The sequence below is a fragment of the Oncorhynchus gorbuscha genome, unplaced genomic scaffold (assembly GCF_021184085.1).
Source record: "Oncorhynchus gorbuscha isolate QuinsamMale2020 ecotype Even-year unplaced genomic scaffold, OgorEven_v1.0 Un_scaffold_3917, whole genome shotgun sequence".
NCBI classification, from domain to species: domain Eukaryota; kingdom Metazoa; phylum Chordata; class Actinopteri; order Salmoniformes; family Salmonidae; genus Oncorhynchus; species Oncorhynchus gorbuscha.
The window spans coordinates 3,472-29,031 of NW_025748056.1; the positions used below are offsets into that span (position 1 = coordinate 3,472).

At 43.7% G+C, this 25,560-nt stretch overlaps 1 protein-coding gene across 1 annotated transcript in view; it reads left to right on the top strand.

The window, feature by feature from the left end:
* Positions 1 to 270: 270 nt before the first annotated feature.
* The window catches only part of LOC124028254 (lysine-specific demethylase phf2-like), a gene marked incomplete at both ends in the record, with an annotated part of 34,894 nt that continues 9,604 nt past the window's right edge, over positions 271 to 25,560 (top strand). Inside the window, 7 exons of the mRNA XM_046340364.1 lie at positions 271 to 441; positions 1,238 to 1,398; positions 7,861 to 7,948; positions 8,104 to 8,210; positions 13,238 to 13,329; positions 14,151 to 14,257; positions 20,687 to 20,705. Coding sequence (XP_046196320.1) covers positions 271 to 441; positions 1,238 to 1,398; positions 7,861 to 7,948; positions 8,104 to 8,210; positions 13,238 to 13,329; positions 14,151 to 14,257; positions 20,687 to 20,705 — 745 coding nt within the window. The remainder of the gene's footprint in view (positions 442 to 1,237; positions 1,399 to 7,860; positions 7,949 to 8,103; positions 8,211 to 13,237; positions 13,330 to 14,150; positions 14,258 to 20,686; positions 20,706 to 25,560) is intronic.

The window sequence follows — 25,560 nt, forward strand, 5'->3', positions numbered from 1 at the left end:
TGTCCCAGTAGCTAACTGTCTGTCTGTCTGTCTGTCTGTCCCAGTAGCTAACTGTCTGTCTGTCTGTCCCAGTAGCTAACTGTCTGTCTGTCTGTCCCAGTAGCTAACTGTCTGTCTGTCTGTCTGTCCCAGTAGCTAACTGTCTGTGATTATATTGTAGTCTTTGGAATGGACAGTATAGTGGAGAGCCCTCATATCTATTTATATAATATTATGTTTCTAACATTACTTGACATGGTTGTTTGGTTCTCTCTCTCACACCTCTCTCAGGATGGACAGTATAGTGGAGAGCCCTCAGATTGTGCGGAGGTTGTCGTGGGTAGAGAACTACTGGCCAGACGATGCTCTCCTGGGGAAACCTAAAGTCACTAAGTACTGTCTGATCGGTGTTAAAGACAGCTACACTGACTTCCACATCGAGTGTGGAGGGGCCTCCGTATGGTACCACGTACTCAAGGTATGACACGGTTAATCACCTTATTGATCAATTCACTTTATTAAGGTACTGTAATGTAATAATCACCTTATTGATGAATTAACTTTATTAAAGTACTGTAATGTAATAATCACCTTATTGATCAAGAAAACATGCAGCCAGTATGACCAGGGCCCTATTCCCTATATAGTGCACTACTTTATACCAGGGCCCTATTCCCTATATAGTGCACTACTTTAGACCAGGGCCCTATTCCCTATATAGTGCACTACTTTAGACCAGGGCCCTATTCCCTATATAGTGCACTACTTTAGACCAGGGCCCTATTCCCTATATAGTGCACTACTTTAGACCAGGGCCCTATTCCCTATATAGTGCACTACTTTAGACCAGGGCCCTATTCCCTATATAGTGCACTACTTTAGACCAGGGCCCTATTCCCTATATAGTGCACTACTTTAGACCAGGGCCCTATTCCCTATATAGTGCACTACTTTAGACCAGGGCCCTATTCCCTATATAGTGCACTACTTTAGACCAGGGCCCTATTCCCTATATAGTGCACTACTTTAGACCAGGAGCCCTATTCCCTATATAGTACACTACTTTTAGACCAGGGCCCTATTCCTATATAGTGCACTACTTTAGACCAAGGGCCCTATTCCCTATATAATTACTACTTTAGACCAGGGCCCTATTCCCTATATAGTGCACTACTTTAGACCAGGGCCTCTGCAGCGTGAGTCTAACCATCAACAATCAAACCAATGATAAACTGGTCTGATGTTGTTGTTTTTCCAGGGAGAGAAGATCTTCTTCTGATCAAGCCACGTCAGCCAACCTATCGCTGTACGAGCGCTGGAGGTCCTCAGCCAATCACACTGAGATGTTTTTCGCCGACCAGGTGGACAAGTGTTACAAGTGCACTCTGAAGCAGGGACAGACGCTATTCATACCATCAGGTTAGTGCACTCTGAAGTAGGGACAGACCCTATTCATACCATCAGGTTAGTGCACTCTGAAGTAAGGACAGACCCTATTCATACCATCAGGTTAGTGCACTCTGAAGTAGGGACAGACCCTATTCATACTCATCAGGTTAGTGCACTCTGAAGTAGGGACAGACCCTATTCATACCATCAGGTTAGTGCACTCTGAAGTAGGGACAGACCCTATTCATACCATCAGGTTAGTGCACTCTGAAGTAGGGACAGACCCTATTCAGGTTAGTGCACTCTGAAGTAGGGACAGACCCTATTCAGGTTAGTGCACTCTGAAGTAGGGACAGACCCTATTCAGGTTAGTGCACTCTGAAGTAGGGACAGACCTATTCATACCATCAGGTTAGTGCACTCTGAAGTAGGGACAGACCCTATTCCTACCATCAGGTTAGTGCACTCTGAAGAAGGGACAGACCCTATTCAGGTTAGTGCACTCTGAAGCAGGGACAGACCCTATTCAGGTTAGTGCACTCTGAAGCAGGGACAGACCCTATTCAGGTTAGTGCACTCTGAAGCAGGGACAGACCCTATTCAGGTTAGTGCACTCTGAAGCAGGGACAGACCTATTCAGGTTAGTGCACTCTGAAGTAGGGACAGACCCTATTCAGGTTAGTGCACTCTGAAGTAGGGACAGACCCTATTCAGGTTAGTGCACTCTGAAGTAGGGACAGACCCTATTCAGGTTAGTGCACTCTGAAGTAGGGACAGACCCTATTCAGGTTAGTGCACTCTGAAGAAGGGACAGACCCTATTCAGGTTAGTGCACTCTGAAGAAGGGACAGACCCTATTCAGGTTAGTGCACTCTGAAGTAGGGACAGACCCTATTCAGGTTAGTGCACTCTGAAGCAGGGACAGACCCTATTCAGGTTAGTGCACTCTGAAGCAGGGACAGACCCTATTCAGGTTAGTGCACTCTGAAGCAGGGACAGACCCTATTCAGGTTAGTGCACTCTGAAGCAGGGACAGACCCTATTCAGGTTAGTGCACTCTGAAGCAGGGACAGACCCTATTCAGGTTAGTGCACTCTGAAGCAGGGACAGACCCTATTCAGGTTAGTGCACTCTGAAGCAGGGACAGACCCTATTCAGGTTAGTGCACTCTGAAGCAGGGACAGACCCTATTCAGGTTAGTGCACTCTGAAGCAGGGACAGACCCTATTCAGGTTAGTGCACTCTGAAGTAGGGACAGACCCTATTCAGGTTAGTGCACTCTGAAGCAGGGACAGACCCTATTCAGGTTAGTGCACTCTGAAGCAGGGACAGACCCTATTCAGGTTAGTGCACTCTGAAGTAGGGACAGACCCTATTCAGGTTAGTGCACTCTGAAGCAGGGACAGACCCTATTCAGGTTAGTGCACTCTGAAGTAGGGACAGACCCTATTCAGGTTAGTGCACTCTGAAGTAGGGACAGACCCTATTCAGGTTAGTGCACTCTGAAGAAGGGACAGACCCTATTCAGGTTAGTGCACTCTGAAGTAGGGACAGACCTTATTCAGGTTAGTGCACTCTGAAGAAGGGACAGACCCTATTCAGGTTAGTGCACTCTGAAGAAGGGACAGACCCTATTCAGGTTAGTGCACTCTGAAGTAGGGACAGACCCTATTCAGGTTAGTGCACTCTGAAGTAGGGACAGACCCTATTCAGGTTAGTGCACTCTGAAGCAGGGACAGACCCTATTCAGGTTAGTGCACTCTGAAGAAGGGACAGACCCTATTCAGGTTAGTGCACTCTGAAGTAGGGACAGACCCTATTCAGGTTAGTGCACTCTGAAGTAGGGACAGACCCTATTCAGGTTAGTGCACTCTGAAGTAGGGACAGACCCTATTCAGGTTAGTGCACTCTGAAGAAGGGACAGACCCTATTCAGGTTAGTGCACTCTGAAGTAGGGACAGACCCTATTCAGGTTAGTGCACTCTGAAGTAGGGACAGACCCTATTCAGGTTAGTGCACTCTGAAGTAGGGACAGACCCTATTCAGGTTAGTGCACTCTGAAGTAGGGACAGACCCTATTCAGGTTAGTGCACTCTGAAGAAGGGACAGACCCTATTCAGGTTAGTGCACTCTGAAGTAGGGACAGACCCTATTCAGGTTAGTGCACTCTGAAGAAGGGACAGACCCTATTCAGGTTAGTGCACTCTGAAGTAGGGACAGACCCTATTCAGGTTAGTGCACTCTGAAGAAGGGACAGACCCTATTCAGGTTAGTGCACTCTGAAGTAGGGACAGACCCTATTCAGGTTAGTGCACTCTGAAGTAGGGACAGACCCTATTCAGGTTAGTGCACTCTGAAGTAAGGGACAGACCCTATTCAGGTTAGTGCACTCTGAAGTAGGGACAGACCCTATTCAGGTTAGTGCACTCTGAAGTAGGGACAGACCCTATTCATACCATCAGGTTAGTGCACTCTGAAGTAGGGACAGACCCTATTCATACCATCAGGTTAGTGCACTCTGAAGTAGGGACAGACCCTATTCATACCATCAGGTTAGTGCACTCTGAAGTAGGGACAGACCCTATTCAGGTTAGTGCACTCTGAAGTAGGGACAGACCCTATTCAGGTTAGTGCACTCTGAAGTAGGGACAGACCCTATTCAGGTTAGTGCACTCTGAAGTAGGGACAGACCTATTCATACCATCAGGTTAGTGCACTCTGAAGTAGGGACAGACCCTATTCATACCATCAGGTTAGTGCACTCTGAAGTAGGGACAGACCCTATTCAGGTTAGTGCACTCTGAAGTAGGGACAGACCCTATTCAGGTTAGTGCACTCTGAAGTAGGGACAGACCCTATTCATACCATCAGGTTAGTGCACTCTGAAGTAGGGACAGACCCTATTCATACCATCAGGTTAGTGCACTCTGAAGTAGGGACAGACCCTATTCAGGTTAGGTTCCATATATCGATATAATATAATAATAATATAATAATGTGTGTATATAATGTGTGTATATAATGTGTTGGTGTGTATATAATGTGTGTATATAATGTGTGTATATAATGTGTGTATATAATGTGTTGGTGTGTATATAATGTGTGTGTATATAATGTGTGTATATAATGTGTGTATATAATGTGTTGGTGTGTATATAATGTGTGTGTATATAATGTGTGTATATAATGTGTGTATATAATGTGTTGGTGTGTATATAATGTGTGTATATAATGTGTGTATATAATGTGTGTATATAATGTGTTGGTGTGTATATAATGTGTGTGTATATAATGTGTGTATATAATGTGTGTATATAATGTGTTGGTGTGTATATAATGTGTGTGTATATAATGTGTGTATATAATGTGTGTATATAATGTGTTGGTGTGTATATAATGTGTGTGTATATAATGTGTGTATATAATGTGTGTATATAATGTGTTGGTGTGTATATAATGTGTGTGTATATAATGTGTGTATATAATGTGTGTATATAATGTGTTGGTGTGTATATAATGTGTGTGTATATAATGTGTGTATATAATGTGTGTATATAATGTGTTGGTGTGTATATAATGTGTGTGTATATAATGTGTGTATATAATGTGTGTATATAATGTGTTGGTGTGTATATAATGTGTTGGTGTGTATATAATGTGTGTATATAATGTGTTGGTGTGTATATAATGTGTGTATATAATGTGTTGGTGTGTATATAATGTGTGTATATAATGTGTTGGTGTGTATATAATGTGTTGGTGTGTATATAATGTGTTGGTGTGTATATAATGTGTGTATATAATGTGTTGGTGTGTATATAATGTGTTGGTGTGTATATCATGTGTTGGTGTGTATATAATGTGTTGGTGTGTATATCATGTGTTGGTGTGTATATAATGTGTTGGTGTGTATATAATGTGTTGGTGTGTATATAATGTGTTGGTGTGTATATAATGTGTTGGTGTGTATATAATGTGTTGGTGTGTATATAATGTGTTGGTGTGTATATAATGTGTTGGTGTGTATATAATGTGTTGGTGTGTATATAATGTGTTGGTGTGTATATAATGTGTTGGTGTGTATATAATGTGTTGGTGTGTATATAATGTGTTGGTGTGTATATAATGTGTTGGTGTGTATATAATGTGTGTATATAATGTGTTGGTGTGTATATAATGTGTGTATATAATGTGTTGGTGTGTATATAATGTGTGTATATAATGTGTTGGTGTGTATATAATGTGTGTATATAATGTGTTGGTGTGTATATAATGTGTGTATATAATGTGTTGGTGTGTATATAATGTGTGTATATAATGTGTTGGTGTGTATATAATGTGTGTATATAATGTGTGTATATAATGTGTTGGTGTGTATATAATGTGTTGGTGTGTATATAATGTGTTGGTGTGTATATAATGTGTTGGTGTGTATATAATGTGTTGGTGTGTATATAATGTGTGTGTATAATGTGTTTGTGTGTATATAATGTGTTGGTGTGTATATAATGTGTTGGTGTGTATATAATGTGTGTGTATAATGTGTTGGTGTGTATATAATGTGTGTATATATCATGTGTGTATATAATATGTTTGTGTGTATATCATGTGTTGGTGTGTATATAATGTGTTGGTGTGTATATAATGTGTTGGTGTGTATATAATGTGTTGGTGTGTATATAATGTGTGTATATAATGTGTTGGTGTGTATATAATGTGTGTATATAATGTGTTTGTGGGTATGTAATGTGTGTATATAATGTGTGTGTATAATGTGTTTGTGTGTATGTAATGTGTGTATATAATGTGTTGGTGTGTATATAATGTGTGTGTATAATGTGTTGGTGTGTATATAATGTGTGTATATATCATGTGTGTATATAATGTGTTGGTGTGTATATAATGTGTTGGTGTGTATATAATGTGTTGGTGTGTATATAATGTGTTGGTGTGTATATAATGTGTGTATATATCATGTGTGTATATAATGTGTTGGTGTGTATATAATGTGTTTATATAATGTGTTGGTGTGTATATAATGTGTTGGTGTGTATATAATGTGTTGGTGTGTATATAATGTGTGTATATAATGTGTTGGTGTGTATATAATGTGTTGGTGTGTATATAATGTGTTGGTGTGTATATAATGTGTTGGTGTGTATATAATGTGTGTATATATCATGTGTGTATATAATGTGTTGGTGTGTATATAATGTGTGTATATATCATGTGTGTATATAATGTGTTGGTGTGTATATAATGTGTGTATATATAATGTGTGTATATAATGTGTTGGTGTGTATATAATGTGTGTGTATAATGTGTGTGTATAATGTTTATATATAATGTGTGTATATAATGTGTTTGTGGGTATGTAATGTGTGTGTATAATGTGTTTGTGTGTATGTAATGTGTGTATATAATGTGTTGGTGTGTATATAATGTGTGTGTATAATGTGTTGGTGTGTATATAATGTGTGTATATATCATGTGTGTATATAATGTGTTGGTGTGTATATAATGTGTTTATATAATGTGTTGGTGTGTATATAATGTGTTGGTGTGCATATAATGTGTTGGTGTGTATATAATGTGTGTATATATCATGTGTGTATATAATGTGTTGGTGTGTATATCATGTGTTGGTGTGTATATAATGTGTTGGTGTGTATATAATGTGTTGGTGTGTATATAATGTGTTGGTGTGTATATAATGTGTGTATATAATGTGTTGGTGTGTATATAATGTGTTGGTGTGTATATAATGTGTTGGTGTGTATATAATGTGTTGGTGTGTATATAATGTGTTGGTGTGTATATAATGTGTTGGTGTGTATATAATGTGTTGTTGTGTATATAATGTGTTGGTGTGTATATAATGTGTTGGTGTGTATATAATGTGTTGGTGTGTATATAATGTGTTGGTGTGTATATAATGTGTGTGTATCATGTGTGTATATAATGTGTTGGTGTGTATATAATGTGTGTATATAATGTGTGTATGTAATGTGTGTATATAATGTGTTGGTGTGTATATAATGTGTGTATATAATGTGTATATAATGTGTTGGTGTGTATATAATGTGTGTATATAATGTGTGTATATAATGTGTATATATAATGTGTTCTGGTCCCAGGTTAATAGAATGTGTGTATATATTATATGTTGGTGTTTATATAATGTGTGTATATAATGTGTGTATATAATGTGTATATAATGTGTTCTGGTCCCAGGTTAATAGAATGTGTGTATATAATGTGTATATATAATGTGTTCTGTCCCAGGTTAATAGAATGTGTGTATATATTATATGTTGGTGTTTATATAATGTGTATATAATGTGTGTATATAATGTGTATATAATGTGTTCTGGTCCCAGGTTAATAGAATGTGTTTATATAATGTGTGTATATAATGTGTGTATATAATGTGTATGTAATGTGTTCTGGTCCCAGGTTAATAGAATGTGTGTATACTGTGTCTGTTTCCAGGTTGGATCAATGCAGTTCTGACTCCAGTGGACACGCTGGCGTTTTCCGGACACTTTGTCCACAACCTGAGTGTTGAGATGCAGATGAGGTGAGAACATCACTAGTTTCAATGAGGAGGTGGACTCTCCACTTTAACAGACGAGACAAAACCTTCAGCTGTGAGGTCACAACGTTTATCTCCCAGGTAAAGCACATAGTTGAGGATATTTTCCATCTCTTTGTGTCGTCCTCTCCCCCTCCCAGAGCGTACGAGGTGGAGAAGCGTCTCAACGTGAATTGTCTGACTCCGTTCCCCAACTTTGAGACTGCCTGCTGGTACGTGGGCCGACACCTGCTGGAGAGATTTAAAGGTACACTATTTATTTTATAACTTTCCCACTTCACGTCTGTCTGGTTTTAACTTCATTTCTGTCTGGTTTTAACTTCATTTCTGTCTGGTTTTAACTTCATTTCTGTCTGGTTTTAACTTCATTTCTGTCTGGTTTTAACTTCATTTCTGTCTGGTTTTAACTTCATTTCTGTCTGGTTTTAACTTCACGTCTGTCTGGTTTTAACTTCATTTCTGTCTGGTTTTAACTCCATGACTATCTAAGGTTCACCTCATAGCTGCTTGTACTATTTGGTTTCAATACACGACTACTTGGTTTTCAATACACAACTATTTGGTTTTCAATACACGACTACTTGGTTTCAATACATGACTATTAGTGTATGAGGCCGACTTTGGGTCTGTGACTTAACTAGCGGTGCAATGCGTTTCCTGTTCCCCTGGTGGTAGATAGCGTGTCTTCTCCCTGCGGTCTGCTCAGCAGATGAGGAGTTGGATGCTCTAATATTATTACAGTCATTAAACGTCTGTGTGGCGTTGTTCACAGATGATTAGGTTCAAAAGGCCTGGCGCAGTTACAATCACTAGCTCAATTACTGCTCTCTCTCTCTGTCTCTCTCTCTCTCTCTCTCTCTCTCTCTCTCTCTCTCTCTCTCTCTCTCTCTCTCTCTCTCTCTCTCTCTCTCTCTCTCTCTCTCTCTCTCTCTCTCTCTCTCTCTCTCTCTCTCTCCCTATATCTCTCTCTGTCTCTCTCTGTCTCTCTCTCTCTCTCTGTCTCTCTCTCTCTGTCTCTCTCTCTGTCTCTCTCTCTCTGTCTCTCTCTCTCTGTCTCTCTCTCTCTGTCTCTCTCTCTCTGTCTCTCTCTCTCTGTCTCTCTCTCTCTGTCTCGCTCTCTGTCTCGCTCTGTCTCGCTCTCTGTCTCTCTCTGTCTCGCTCTCTGTCTCGCTCTCTGTCTCTCTCTCTCTCTCTCTCTGTGATTTAACTCCTCTCAGCTGGCCACAGAGCTCTGTTTACATTTCCACTGAATGCGTTTTCTCTCTCTGCTGTACTATAGCCGGATTGCCTTCTTAAAATAACATTGCCAACATACTGTCGGTTGTGTCCACAATGGCAACCGATTCTCTATATAGTGCACTATTCACTACCAGGTCACATAGGGCTGGTAGTGCCCTATGTAGGGAATATGGTGCAGTCTTAAGACCACTGTGGTATGTTACCCATTATTCTCTTCAGGAGAATAGTTCTAATGTCCAGGTCATATCTATCTCTACGTCAGGGATCCTTGTCTTAGTACAGGACTGTATTTTGGTGTGGTGAACATGGCTCATATAATGTTATTGGAGAGATATCTGATCTAAACAGCACATTCTATCTGAACGTTCCAGAACATCCTCCTTGACTAACCCCACCCACCTGACAGGGTTCCGTCTCTTTTCATGTTATTAACTAGCAGCAGAGTTTGTGGATGTATTTCCTGTCTATCAGTGTAGAGACAGCCTTCACAGACAGACAGCTCGAGACAGCCTTCGCAGACAGACAGCTAGCTCGAGGCAGCCTTCGCAGACAGACAGCTAGCTCGAGGCAGCCTTCGCAGACAGACAGCTAGCTCGAGGCAGCCTTCGCAGACAGACAGCTAGCTCGAGGCAGCCTTCGCAGACAGACAGCTAGCTCGAGGCAGCCTTCGCAGACAGACAGCCAGCTCGAGGCAGCCTTCGCAGACAGACAGCTAGCTCGAGGCAGCCTTCGCAGACAGACAGCTAGCTCGAGGCAGCCTTCGCAGACAGACAGCTAGCTCGAGGCAGCCTTCGCAGACAGACAGACAGCTCGAGGCAGCCTTCGCAGACAGACAGCTAGCTCGAGGCAGCCTTCGCAGACAGACAGACAGCTCGAGGCAGCCTTCGCAGACAGACAGCTAGCTCGAGGCAGCCTTCGCAGACAGCTAGCTCGAGGCAGCCTTCGCAGACAGCTAGCTCGAGGCAGCCTTCGCAGACAGCTAGCTCGAGGCAGCCTTCGCAGACAGACAAGCTCGAGGCAGCCTTCGCAGACAGACAGCTCGAGGCAGCCTTCGCAGACAGACAGCTCGAGGCAGCCTTCGCAGACAGACAGCTCGAGGCAGCCTTCGCAGACAGACAAGCTCGAGGCATGCAACTGGAAGCATGAGTCTGAATTAAACGGCCTTCAGCTTGCAGTAACATGTTCCAGGATGCACTACTCAGATGTTATGGGGATTGTTTTCTGTTATTAAACCAGAATGGATCCAGTTTCAACAACGTTGTGGAGTCGGTAAACAGAGTTATATTTTCCTTGCTGTGTATGAAATGTGCGGTGACAAGGCTCTGAATGTAGATGTGTTGTGATTGGTTAAATACTGACAGCAGTTAGGCTAGAGGGCGCCGTTATCTGACAGCACAAAGAGGCTTTTCTGAAACATCACAGCTCTGTTCAGCTCCATCAATGTTAAACAAGTGAATGAACAGAACCCGTTAAAGTCCATTAATTAAACATTTATTTCATCAAGTTGTCCCATTGAGGTTAAAATACCTCTTCCCCAAGGGAGAGCTGTCTGACCTCTTCCCAAGGGAGAGCTGTCTGACCTCTTTACCAAGGGAGAGCTGTCTGACCTCTTTAATCAAGGGAGAGCTGTCTGACCTCTTTAATCAAGGAAGAGCTGCCTGACCTCTTTAATCAAGGAAGAGCTGCCTGACCTCTTTAATCAAGGGAGAGCTGTCTGACCTCTTTAATCAAGGAAGAGCTGTCTGACCTCTTTACCAAGGGAGAGCTGTCTGACCTCTTTAATCAAGGAAGAGCTGTCTGACCTCTTTACCAAGGGAGAGCTGTCTGACCTCTTTAATCAAGGGAGAACTGTCTGACCTCTTTAATCAAGGGAGAACTGTCTGACCTCTTTAATCAAGGAAGAGCTGTCTGACCTCTTTACCAAGGGAGAGCTGTCTGACCTCTTTAATCAAGGGAGAGCTGTCTGACCTCTTTAATCAAGGGAGAGCTGTCTGACCTCTTTAATCAAGGGAGAACTGTCTGACCTCTTTAATCAAGGGAGAGCTGTCTGACCTCTTTACCAAGGGAGAGCTGTCTGACCTCTTTAATCAAGGGAGAGCTGTCTGACCTCTTTAATCAAGGGAGAGCTGTCTGACCTCTTTAATCAAGGGAGAGCTGTCTGACCTCTTTAATCAAGGGAGAACTGTCTGACCTCTTTAATCAAGGAAGAGCTGTCTGACCTCTTTACCAAGGGAGAGCTGTCTGACCTCTTTAATCAAGGGAGAGCTGTCTGACCTCTTTACCAAGGGAGAGCTGTCTGACCTCTTTAATCAAGGAAGAGCTGCCTGACCTCTTTAATCAAGGGAGAGCTGTCTGACCTCTTTAATCAAGGAAGAGCTGTCTGACCTCTTTACCAAGGGAGAGCTGTCTGACCTCTTTAATCAAGGAAGAGCTGTCTGACCTCTTTACCAAGGGAGAGCTGTCTGACCTCTTTAATCAAGGAAGAGCTGTCTGACCTCTTTACCAAGGGAGAGCTGTCTGACCTCTTTAATCAAGGGAGAACTGTCTGACCTCTTTAATCAAGGGAGAACTGTCTGACCTCTTTAATCAAGGAAGAGCTGTCTGACCTCTTTACCAAGGGAGAGCTGTCTGACCTCTTTAATCAAGGGAGAGCTGTCTGACCTCTTTAATCAAGGGAGAGCTGTCTGACCTCTTTAATCAAGGGAGAACTGTCTGACCTCTTTAATCAAGGGAGAGCTGTCTGACCTCTTTACCAAGGGAGAGCTGTCTGACCTCTTTAATCAAGGGAGAGCTGTCTGACCTCTTTAATCAAGGGAGAGCTGTCTGACCTCTTTAATCAAGGGAGAGCTGTCTGACCTCTTTAATCAAGGGAGAACTGTCTGACCTCTTTAATCAAGGAAGAGCTGTCTGACCTCTTTACCAAGGGAGAGCTGTCTGACCTCTTTAATCAAGGGAGAGCTGTCTGACCTCTTTACCAAGGGAGAGCTGTCTGACCTCTTTAATCAAGGAAGAGCTGCCTGACCTCTTTAATCAAGGGAGAGCTGTCTGACCTCTTTAATCAAGGAAGAGCTGTCTGACCTCTTTACCAAGGGAGAGCTGTCTGACCTCTTTAATCAAGGGAGAACTGTCTGACCTATTTAATCAAGGGAGAACTGTCTGACCTCTTTAATCAAGGAAGAGCTGTCTGACCTCTTTACCAAGGGAGAGCTGTCTGACCTCTTTAATCAAGGGAGAGCTGTCTGACCTCTTTAATCAAGGGAGAGCTGTCTGACCTCTTTACCAAGGGAGAGCTGTCTGACCTCTTTAATCAAGGAAGAGCTGTCTGACCTCTTTAATCAAGGAAGAGCTGTCTGACCTCTTTACCAAGGGAGAGCTGTCTGACCTCTTTAATCAAGGGAGAACTGTCTGACCTCTTTAATCAAGGAAGAGCTGCCTGACCTCTTTAACCAAGGAAGAGCTGTCTGACCTCTTTACCAAGGGAGAGCTGTCTGACCTCTTCCCCAAGGGAGAGCTGTCTGACCTCTTTAATCAAGGAAGAGCTGCCTGACCTCTTTAACCAAGGAAGAGCTGTCTGACCTCTTTAACAAGGGAGAGCTGTCTGACCTCTTTAACAAGGGAGAGCTGTCTGACCTCTTTACCAAGGGAGATCTGTCTGACCTCTTTACCAAGGGAGAACTGTCTGACCTCTTTACCAAGGGAGAGCTGTCTGACCTCTTCAACCAAGGGAGAGCTGTCTGACCTCTTCACCAAGGGAGAGCTGTCTGACCTCTTCCCCAAGGGAGAGCTGTCTGACCTCTTTACCAAGGGAGAGCTGTCTGACCTCTTCACCAAGGGAGAGCTGTCTGACCTCTTTACCAAGGGAGAACTGTCTGACCTCTTCAACCAAGGGAGAGCTGTCTGACCTCTTCAACCAAGGAAGAGCTGTCTGACCTCTTCAACCAAGGGAGAGCTGTCTGACCTCTTCAACCAAGGGAGAGCTGTCTGACCTGTCTGACCTGTCAACATGTGTTTTAACAGTATTCTGTCTTGTTTCAGGTTTACACAAGGCCAACAGACAGCCTGCTGCCTACCTGATCCATGGAGCTAAGATCATCAACGGAGCTTTCAGGGCCTGGACTAAGAAACAGGCAAGTTTGGTTTCCTTCAAAAGTATGTGGACACCTGCTGGTCAAACATCTCATTCCAAAATCATGGCCATTAATATGGAGTTTTCGGCTATAACAGCTTCCACTCTTCTGGGAAGACTTTCCACTAGATGTTGGGACGTTGCTGCTATAACAGCCTCCACTCTTCTGGGAAGACTTTCCACTAGATGTCGGGACGTTGCTGCAGGGAATTGCTTCCATTCAGCCACAAGAGCATTATTGCAGTCGGGCACTGATGTTGGGTGATTAGGCCTGGCTCGCAGTCGGCATTCTAATTCATCACAAAGGTGTTGGTTGGGGTTGAGGTCAGAGCTCAGTCTAGTTCTTCCACACCGATCTTTGTGCACGGGGGCATTGCCATGTTGAAACAGGAATGGGCCTTCCCCAAACCTTTGCCACAAAGTTGGAAGTACAGAATTGTCTACAATGTCATTGTATGCTGCAGCGTTAAAATTTCCCTTCACTGGAACGAAGGAGCCTGAACCATGAAAAACAGCCCCAGACCATTATTCCTACTCCACCAAACTTTACAGTTGACACTATGCATTCGGAAAGGTGTCATCCTACGACAGTGCCAAGTTGAAAGTCACTGAGCTTTTCTGTAAAGCCATTCTACTGTCAATGTTTGTCTATGGAGATTACATGGCTGTGTGCTTTATTTTATACACCTGTCAGCAACGGGTGTGACTCAACTAGTCGAATCCACTAATTTGAAGGGGTGTCCACATACTTTCTTATATATTGTGTATAATCTGAAATCTACATCCATATTTAACTGCGTTGTCAACGTGTCGTTCCTCCAGGCTCTGTTAGAACACGAGGATGAGCTTCCAGAAAACATGAAGCCCACTCAGCTCATCAAGGACCTGGCCAAGGAGATCAGGATCTCAGAGGTACGACTTCTTACCCTGTTCTACTGCCCTGTTCTACTGCCCTGTTCTACTGCCCTGTTCTACTGCTCTGTTCTACTGCCCTGTTCTACTGCTCTGTTCTACTGCCCTGTTCTACTGCCCTGTTCTACTGCCCTGTTCTACTGCCCTGTTCTGATCTATTCTGTTCTACTGCCCTGTTCTACTGCCCTGTTCTGATCTATTCTGTTCTACTGCCCTGTTCTACTGCTCTGTTCTACTGCCCTGTTCTGATCTATTCTGTTCTACTGCTCTGTTCTACTGCCCTGTTCTGATCTATTCTGTTCTACTGCTCTGTTCTACTGCCCTGTTCTGATCTATTCTGTTCTACTGCCCTGTTCTACTGCCCTGTTCTGATCTATTCTGTTCTACTGCCCTGTTCTGATCTATTCTGTTCTACTGCCCTGTTCTACTGCCCTGTTCTACTGCCCTGTTCTACTGCCCTGTTCTGATCTATTCTGTTCTACTGCCCTGTTCTGATCTATTCTGTTCTACTGCCCTGTTCTGATCTATTCTGTTCTACTGCCCTGTTCTGATCTATTCTGTTCTACTGCCCTGTTCTGATCTATTCTGTTCTACTGCCCTGTTCTGATCTATTCTGTTCTACTGCCCTGTTCTGATCTATTCTGTTCTACTGCCCTGTTCTGATCTATTCTGTTCTACTGGGCAGGTTTACAATGGCCTTTGTTGTTGTAGAGACCAGCGATACGCATCGTCCCGGGTTTTTATTATTATTATTTTTTATTTCACCTTTATTTAACCAGGTAGGCTAGTTGAGAACACCTTTATTTAACCAGGTAGGCTAGTTGAGAACACCTTTATTTAACCAGGTAGGCCAGTTGAGAACACCTTTATTTAACCAGGTAGGCTAGTTGAGAACACCTTTATTTAACCAGGTAGGCCAGATGAGAACACCTTTATTTAACCAGGTAGGCTAGTTGAGAACACCTTTATTTAACGAGGTAGGCTAGTTGAGAACACCTTTATTTAACCAGGTAGGCTAGTTGAGAACACCTTTATTTAACGAGGTAGGCTAGTTGAGAACACCTTTATTTAACCAGGTAGGCTAGTTGAGAACACCTTTATTTAACCAGGTAGGCTAGTTGAGAACACCTTTATTTAACCAGGTAGGCTAGTTGAGAACACCTTTATTTAACCAGGTAGGCTAGTTGAGAACACCTTTATTTAACCAGGTAGGCTAGTTGAGAACACCTTTATTTAACCAGGTAGGCTAGTTGAGAACACCTTTATTTAACCAGGGAGGCTAGTTGAGAACACCTTTATTTAACCAGGGAGGCTAGTTGAGAACACCTTTATTTAACCAGGTAGGCCAGTTGAGAACACCTTTATTTAACCAGGTAGGCTAGTTGAGAACACCTTTATTTAACCAGGTAGGCTAGTTGAGAACACCTTTATTTAACCAGGTAGGCTAGTTGAGAACACCTTTATTTAACCAGGTAGGCTAGTTGAGAACACCTTTATTTAACCAGGTAGGCTAGTTGAGAACACCTTTATTTAACCAGGTAGGCTAGTTGAGAACACCTTTATTTAACCAGGTAGGCTAGTTGAGAACACCTTTATTTAACCAGGTAGGCTAGTTGAGAACACCTTTATTTAACCAGGTAGGCTAGTTGAGAACACCTTTATTTAACCAGGTAGGCTAGTTGAGAACACCTTTATTTAACCAGGTAGGCTAGTTGAGAACACCTTTATTTAACCAGGTAGGCTAGTTGAGAACACCTTTATTTAACCAGGTAGGCCAGTTGAGAACACCTTTATTTAACCAGGTAGGCTAGTTGAGAACACCTTTATTTAACCAGGTAGGCTAGTTGAGAACACCTTTATTTAACCAGGTAGGCTAGTTGAGAACACCTTTATTTAACCAGGTAGGCTAGTTGAGAACACCTTTATTTAACCAGGTAGGCCAGTTGAGAACACCTTTATTTAACCAGGTAGGCCAGTTGAGAACACCTTTATTTAACCAGGTAGGCTAGTTGAGAACACCTTTATTTAACCAGGTAGGCTAGTTGAGAACACCTTTATTTAACCAGGTAGGCTAGTTGAGAACACCTTTATTTAACCAGGTAGGCTAGTTGAGAACACCTTTATTTAACCAGGTAGGCTAGTTGAGAACACCTTTATTTACATTTACATTTAAGTCATTTAGCAGACGCTCTTATCCAGAGCGACTTACAAATTGGTGCATTCACCTATTTAACCAGGTAGGCTAGTTGAGAACACCTTTATTTAACCAGGTAGGCTAGTTGAGAACACCTTTATTTAACCAGGTAGGCTAGTTGAGAACACCTTTATTTAACCAGGTAGGCTAGTTGAGAACACCTTTATTTAACCAGGTAGGCTAGTTGAGAACACCTTTATTTAACCAGGTAGGCTAGTTGAGAACACCTTTATTTAACCAGGTAGGCTAGTTGAGAACACCTTTATTTAACCAGGTAGGCTAGTTGAGAACACCTTTATTTAACCAGGTAGGCTAGTTGAGAACACCTTTATTTAACCAGGTAGGCTAGTTGAGAACACCTTTATTTAACCAGGTAGGCTAGTTGAGAACACCTTTATTTAACCAGGTAGGCTAGTTGAGAACACCTTTATTTAACCAGGTAGGCCAGTTGAGAACACCTTTATTTAACCAGGTAGGCTAGTTGAGAACACCTTTATTTAACCAGGTAGGCCAGTTGAGAACACCTTTATTTAACCAGGTAGGCTAGTTGAGAACACCTTTATTTAACCAGGTAGGCTAGTTGAGAACACCTTTATTTAACCAGGTAGGCTAGTTGAGAACACCTTTATTTAACCAGGTAGGCTAGTAGAGAACACCTTTATTTAACGAGGTAGGCTAGTTGAGAACACCTTTATTTAACCAGGTAGGCTAGTTGAGAACACCTTTATTTAACCAGGTAGGCTAGTTGAGAACACCTTTATTTAACCAGGTAGGCTAGTTGAGAACACCTTTATTTAACCAGGTAGGCTAGTTGAGAACACCTTTATTTAACCAGGTAGGCTAGTTGAGAACACCTTTATTTACATTTACATTTAAGTCATTTAGCAGACGCTCTTATCCAGAGCGACTTACAAATTGGTGCATTCACCTATTTAACCAGGTAGGCTAGTTGAGAACACCTTTATTTAACCAGGTAGGCTAGTTGAGAACACCTTTATTTAACCAGGTAGGCTAGTTGAGAACACCTTTATTTAACCAGGTAGGCTAGTTGAGAACACCTTTATTTAACCAGGTAGGCTAGTTGAGAACACCTTTATTTAACCAGGTAGGCCAGTTGAGAACACCTTTATTTAACCAGGTAGGCCAGTTGAGAACACCTTTATTTAACCAGGTAGGCTAGTTGAGAACACCTTTATTTAACCAGGTAGGCTAGTTGAGAACACCTTTATTTAACCAGGTAGGCTAGTTGAGAACACCTTTATTTAACCAGGTAGGCCAGTTGAGAACACCTTTATTTAACCAGGTAGGCTAGTTGAGAACACCTTTATTTAACCAGGTAGGCTAGTTGAGAACACCTTTATTTAACCAGGTAGGCCAGTTGAGAACACCTTTATTTAACCAGGTAGGCTAGTTGAGAACACCTTTATTTAACCAGGTAGGCTAGTTGAGAACACCTTTATTTAACCAGGTAGGCTAGTTGAGAACACCTTTATTTAACCAGGTAGGCTAGTTGAGAACACCTATATTTAACCAGGTAGGCTAGTTGAGAACACCTTTATTTAACCAGGTAGGCTAGTTGAGAACACCTTTATTTAACCAGGTAGGCTAGTTGAGAACACCTTTATTTAACCAGGTAGGCCAGTTGAGAACACCTTTATTTAACCAGGTAGGCTAGTTGAGAACACCTTTATTTAACCAGGTAGGCCAGTTGAGAACACCTTTATTTAACCAGGTAGGCTAGTTGAGAACACCTTTATTTAACCAGGTAGGCTAGTTGAGAACACCTTTATTTAACCAGGTAGGCTAGTTGAGAACACCTTTATTTAACCAGGTAGGCTAGTTGAGAACACCTTTATTTAACCAGGTAGGCTAGTTGAGAACAAGTTCTCATTTGCAACTGCGACCTGGCCAAGATAAAGCAAAGCAGTGTGAACAGACAACACAGAGTTACACATGGAGTAAACAATAAACAAGTCAATAACACAGTAGAAAAAAGAAAGAGTCTATATACATTGTGTGCAAAAGGCATGAGGAGGTAGGCGAATAATTACAATTTAGCAGATTAACACTGGAGTGATAAATGATCAGATGGTCATGTACAGGGAGAGATATTGGTGTGCAAAAGAGCAGAAAAGTAAATAAATAAAAACAGTATGGGGATGAGGTAGGTAAATTGGGTGGGCTATTTACCAATAGACTATGTACAGCTGCAGCGATCGGTTAGCTGCTCAGATAGCTGATGTTTGAAGTTGGTGAGGGAGATAAAAGTCTCCAACTTCAGCGATTTTTGCAATTCGTTCCAGTCACTGGCAGCAGAGAACTGGAAGGAAAGGCGGTCAAATGAGGTGTTGGCTTTAGGGATGGTCAGTGAGATACACCTGCTGGAGCGTGTGCTATGGATGGGTGTTGCTATGGTGACCAGTGAACTGAGATAAGGCGGAGCTTTACCTAGCATAGACTTGTAGATGACCTGGAGCCAGTTGGTCTGGCGACGAATATGTAGCGAGGGCCAGCCGACTAGAGCATACAGGTCGCAGTGGTGGGTGGTATAAGGTGCTTTAGTAACAAAACGGATGGCACTGTGATAAACTGCATCCAGTTTGCTGAGTAGAGTATTGGAAGCTGTTTTGTAGAGGCCATGGCTAGACTGGCTAGACTGTAAACTCTCCTTCCAGACTCACATTAAGCATCTCCAATCCAAAATTAAATCTAGAATCGGCTTTCTATTTCGCAACAAAGCCTCCTTCACTCATGCTGCCAAACATACCCTCATAAAACTCACCATCCTTCCGATCCTCCTGACCATCCTTCCGATCCTCGATGTCATTTATAAAATATCCTCCAACACTCTACTAAGCAAATTGGATGCAGTCTATCACTTTGCCATCCGTTTTGTCACTAAAGCCCCATATACCACCCACCACTGTGACCTGTATGCTCTCGTTGGCTGGCCCTCACTACATACTCGTCGCCAAACCCACTGGCTCCAGGTCATCTATAAGTCTTTGCTAGGTAAAGCCCTGTGTAACTCTGTGTCGTTGTATCTGTCGAACTGCTTTGCTTTATCTTGGCCAGGTCGCAATTGTAAATGAGAACTTGTTCTCAACTAGCCTACCTGGTTAAATAAAGGTGTTCTCAACTAGCCTACCTGGTTAAATAAAGGTGTTCTCAACTAACCTACCTGGTTAAATAAAGGTGTTCTCAACTAGCCTACCTGGTTAAATAAAGGTGTTCTCAACTAACCTACCTGGTTAAATAAAGGTGTTCTCAACTAGCCTACCTGGTTAAATAAAGGTGTTCTCAACTAGCCTACCTGGTTAAATAAAGGTGTTCTCAACTGGCCTACCTGGTTAAATAAAGGTGTTCTCAACTGGCCTACCTGGTTAAATAAAGGTGTTCTCAACTAGCCTACCTGGTTAAATAAAGGTGTTCTCAACTAGCCTACCTGGTTAAATAAAGGTGTTCTCAACTAGCCTACCTGGTTAAATAAAGGTGTTCTCAACTAGCCTACCTGGTTAAATAAAGGTGTTCTCAACTAGCCTACCTGGTTAAATAAAGGTGTTCTCAACTAGCCTACCTGGTTACATAAAGGTGTTCTCAACTGGCCTACCTGGTTAAATAAAGGTGTTCTCAACTGGCCTACCCTGGTTAAATAAAGGTGTTCTCAACTAGCCTACCTGGTTAAATAAAGGTGTTCTCAACTAGCCTACCTGGTTAAATAAAGGTGTTCTCAACTAGCCTACCTGGTTAAATAAAGGTGGGAAAAAAACAACTTTTGATCAGGTCTAATATTAGATGGAATTTGATTGGTCCCCATCGGAAAAAGTTTTGGTCATTTTGCTTTAAACAATCAGCATATATATACAGGGTAAAGTTAATTAATTTCATAGCTTGGACAGCAATCCCAAAAGCTGCTCACGCCGAGTCAGTCAACTTCCAAACTCTCCATTGCATTATGAGACGGGTGGTAGATGCCCAGTTTACCCCCCCTAACATTATGAGACGGGTGGTAGATGCCCAGTTTACCCCCCTAACATTATGAGACGGGTGGTAGATGCCCAGTTTACCCCCCCTAACATTATGAGACGGGTGGTAGATGCCCAGTTTACCCCCTCTAACATTATGAGACGGGTGGTAGATGCCCAGTTTACCCCCCCTAACATTATGAGACGGGTGGTAGATGCCCAGTTTACCCCCCTAACATTATGAGACGGGTGGTAGATGCCCAGTTTACCCCCCCTAACATTATGAGACGGGTGGTAGATGCCCAGGTTACCCCCTAACATTATGAGACTGGTGGTAGATGCCCAGTTTACCCCCTAACATTATGAGACGGGTGGTAGATGCCCAGTTTACCCCCTAACATTATGAGACGGGTGGTAGATGCCCAGTTTACCCCCTAACATTATGAGACGGGTGGTAGATACCCAGTTTACCCCCCTAACATTATGAGACGGGTGGTAGATGCCCAGTTTACCCCCTAACATTATGAGACGGGTGGTAGATGCCCAGTTTACCCCCCTAACATTATGAGACGGGTGGTAGATGCCCAGTTTACCCCCTAACATTATGAGATGGGTGGTAGATGCCCAGTTTACCCCCTAACATTATGAGACGGGTGGTAGATGCCCAGTTTACCCCCCCCTAACATTATCAGACGGGTGGTAGATGCCCAGTTTACCCCCTAACATTATGAGACGGGTGGTAGATGCCCAGTTTACCCCCTAACATTATGAGACGGGTGGTAGATGCCCAGTTTACCCCCTAACATTATGAGACGGGTGGTATAGATGCCCAGTTTACCCCCTAACATTATGAGACGGGTGGTAGATGCCCAGTTTACCCCCTAACATTATGAGACGGGTGGTAGATGCCCAGTTTACCCCCTAACATTATGAGACGGGTGGTAGATGCCCAGTTTACCCCCTAACATTATGAGACGGGTGGTAGATGCCCAGTTTACCCCCTAACATTATGAGACGGGTGGTAGATGCCCAGTTTACCCCTAACATTATGAGACGGGTGGTAGATGCCCAGTTTACCCCCTAACATTATGAGACGGGTGGTAGATGCCCAGTTTACCCCCTAACATTATGAGACGGGTGGTAGATGCCCAGTTTACCCCCTAACATTATGAGACGGGTGGTAGATGCCCAGTTTACCCCACCTAACATTATGAGACGGGTGGTAGATGCCCAGTTTACCCCCCCTAACATTATGAGACGGGTGGTATAGATGCCCAGTTTACCCCCCCTAACATTATGAGACGGGTGGTAGATGCCCAGTTTACCCCCCCTAACATTATGAGACGGGTGGTATATGCCCAGTTTACCCTCCCTAACATTATGAGATGGGTGGTAGATGCCCAGTTTACCCCCCCTAACATTATGAGACGGGTGGTAGATGCCCAGTTTAACCCCTAACATTATGAGACGGGTGGTAGATGCCCAGTTTACCCCTAACATTATGAGACGGGTGGTAGATGCCCAGTTTACCCCCTAACATTATGAGACCGGTGGTAGATGCCCAGTTTACCCCCTAACATTATGAGACGGGTGGTAGATGCCCAGTTTACCCCCTAACATTATGAGACGGGTGGTAGATGCCCAGTTTACCCCCTAACATTATGAGACGGGTGGTAGATGCCCAGTTTACCCCTAACATTATGAGACGGGTGGTAGATGCCCAGTTTACCCCCTAACATTATGAGACGGGTGGTAGATGCCCAGTTTACCCCCCTAACATTATGAGACGGGGTGGTAGATGCCCAGTTTACCCCTAACATTATGAGACGGGTGGTAGATGCCCAGTTTACCCCCCCCCTAACATTACGAGACGGGTGAAATCCAAAGTTGTGCTATATATTTATTGTCTATGTCACAGCACATGTTTTAAAGAGTAATATTTATAGCTCAAACACTTTTTATCCCAGTTTACCCCCTAACATTCCCCTTATTGATAGTGGGGTGGTAGATGCCCAGTTTACCCCCTAACATTCCCCTTATTGATAGTGGGGTGGTAGATGCCCAGTTTACCCCCCCCTAACATTCCCCTTATTGATAGTGGGGTGGTAGATGCCCAGTTTACCCCCTAACATTCCCCTTATTGATAGTGGGGTGGTAGATGCCCAGTTTACCCCCCTAACATTCCCCTTATTGATAGTGGGGTGGTAGATGCCCAGTTTACCCCCGTAACATTCCCCTTATTGATAGTGGGGTGGTAGATGCCCAGTTTACCCCCTAACATTCCCCTTATTGATAGTGGGGTGGTAGATGCCCAGTTTACCCCCTAACATTCCCTTATTGATAGTGGGGTGGTAGATGCCCAGTTTACCCCCCCTAACATTCCCCTTATTGATAGTGGGGTGGTAGATGCCCAGTTTACCCCCCTAACATTCCCCTTATTGATAGTGGGGTGGTAGTACCTAGTTTACCCCCCCCCTAACATTCCCCTTATTGATAGTGGGGTGGTAGATGCCCAGTTTACCCCTAACATTCCCCTTATTGATAGTGGGGTGGTAGATGCCCAGTTGACCCCCCTAACATTCCCCTTATTGATAGTGGGGTGGTAGATGCCCAGTTTACGCCCCCTAACATTCCCCCTTATTGATAGTGGGGTGGTAGATGCCCAGTTTACCCCCTAACATTCCCCTTATTGATAGTGGGGTGGTAGATGCCCAGTTTACCCCCCTAACATTCCCCTTATTGATAGTGGGGTGGTAGATGCCCAGTTTACCCCTAACATTCCCCTTATTGATAGTGGGGTGATAGATGCCCAGTTTACCCCCTAACATTCCCTTATTGATAGTGGGGTGGTAGATGCCCAGTTTACCCCGTAACATTCCCCTTATTGATAGTGGGGTGGTAGATGCCCAGTTTACCCCCCTAACATTCCCCTTATTGATAGTGGGGTGGTAGATGCCCAGTTTACCCCCCTAACATTCCCCTTATTGATAGTGGGGTGGTAGATGCCCAGTTTACCCCCCTAACATTCCCTTATTGATAGTGGGGTGGTAGATGCCCAGTTTACCCCCCTAACATTCCCCTTATTGATAGTGGGGTGGTAGATGCCCAGTTTACCCCCTAACATTCCCCTTATTGATAGTGGGGTGGTAGATGCCCAGTTTACCCCCTAACATTCCCCTTATTGATAGTGGGGTGGTAGATGCCCAGTTTACCCCCCTAACATTCCCCTTATTGATAGTGGGGTGGTAGATGCCCAGTTTACCCCCTAACATTCCCCTTATTGATAGTGGGGTGGTAGATGCCCAGTTTACCCCCTAACATTCCCCTTATTGATAGTGGGGTGGTAGATGCCCAGTTTACCCCCTAACATTCCCCTTATTGATAGTGGGGTGGTAGATGCCCAGTTTACCCCCTAACATTCCCCTTATTGATAGTGGGGTGGTAGATGCCCAGTTTACCCCTAACATTCCCCTTATTGATAGTGGGGTGGTAGATGCCCAGTTTACCCCCCCTAACATTCCCCTTATTGATAGTGGGGTGGTAGATGCCCAGTTTACCCCCTAACATTCCCCTTATTGATAGTGGGGTGGTAGATGCCCAGTTTACCCCTAACATTCCCCTTATTGATAGTGGGGGTGGTAGATGCCCAGTTTACCCCCCTAACATTCCCCTTATTGATAGTGGGGTGGTAGATGCCCAGTTTACCCCCTAACATTCCCCTTATTGATAGTGGGGTGGTAGATGCCCAGTTTACCCCCTAACATTCCCCTTATTTATAGTGGGGTGGTAGATGCCCAGTTTACCCCCTAACATTCCCCTTATTGATAGTGGGGTGGTAGATGCCCAGTTTACCCCCCCCTAACATTCCCCTTATTGATAGTGGGGTGGTAGATGCCCAGTTTACCCCCTAACATTCCCCCTTATTGATAGTGGGGTGGTAGATGCCCAGTTTACCCCCCTAACATTCCCCTTATTGATAGTGGGGTGGTAGATGCCCAGTTTACCCCCCTAACATTCCCCTTATTGATAGTGGGGTGGTAGATGCCCAGTTTACCCACTATAGCTCAACTCCGGTGCCTACATACACCATATACACTACCGGTCATAACTTTGATGAATGAGTCATCTGATTTTATGAATGATAGAGCTTAGTTTGCCTTTTTTCCCCAAAAGCGTCTGGTTGCTCCTCATTACACACCACAGACCAACAGCGTCTGGTTGCTCCTCATTACAGACCAACAGCGTCTGGTTGCTCCCCATTATACACCACAGACCAGCAGCGTCTGGTTGCTTTCCACTAGATGTTGGAACATTGCTGCTATAACAGCCTCCACTCTTCTGGGAAGGCTTTCCACTAGATGTTGGAACATTGCTGCTATAACAGCCTCCACTCTTCTGAGAATGCTTTCTACTAGATGTTGGAACATTGCTGCTATAACAGCCTCCACTCTTCTGGGAAGGCTTTCCACTAGATGTTGGAACATTGCTGCTATAACAGCCTCCACTCTTCTGGGAAGGCTTTCCACTAGATGTTGGAACATTGCTGCGGGGACCAGCTTCCATTCAGCCAGAAGAGCATTAGTGAGGTCGGACACTGATGTTGGGCGATTAGGCCTGGCTCGCAGTCGGCGTTCCAATTCATCCCAAAGGTGCTCGATGGGGTTGAGGTTAGGGCTCTGTGCATGCCAGCCAAGTTCTTTCAGACTAATCTTGACAAACAACTTCTGTATGGACCTCGCTTTGTGCATTCTGAAACAGGAAAGGGCCTTCCCCAAACTGTTGCCACAAAGTTGGAAGCCCAGAATCATCTAGAATGTCATTGTATAATGTAACATTAAGATGTCCCTTCACTGGAACTAAGGGGCGCGAACCATGAAAAACAGCCCCAGACCATTATTCCTCTTCCACCAAACTTTACAGTTGGCACTATGCGTTGGCAGATAGCACTCTCCTGAAATCTGCCTAACCCACCGGACTGCCAGATGGTGAAGCGTGATTCATCACTCCAGAGAATGCATTTCCACTGCTCCAGAGTCCAATGGCGGTGATCTTTACACCACTCCAGCCGACGCTTGGCATTGCGCATGGTGATCTTAGGCTTGTGTGCGGCTGCTCAGCCATGGAAACCCATTTCCTGTTGCTTCCAGAGGCAGTTTATTAC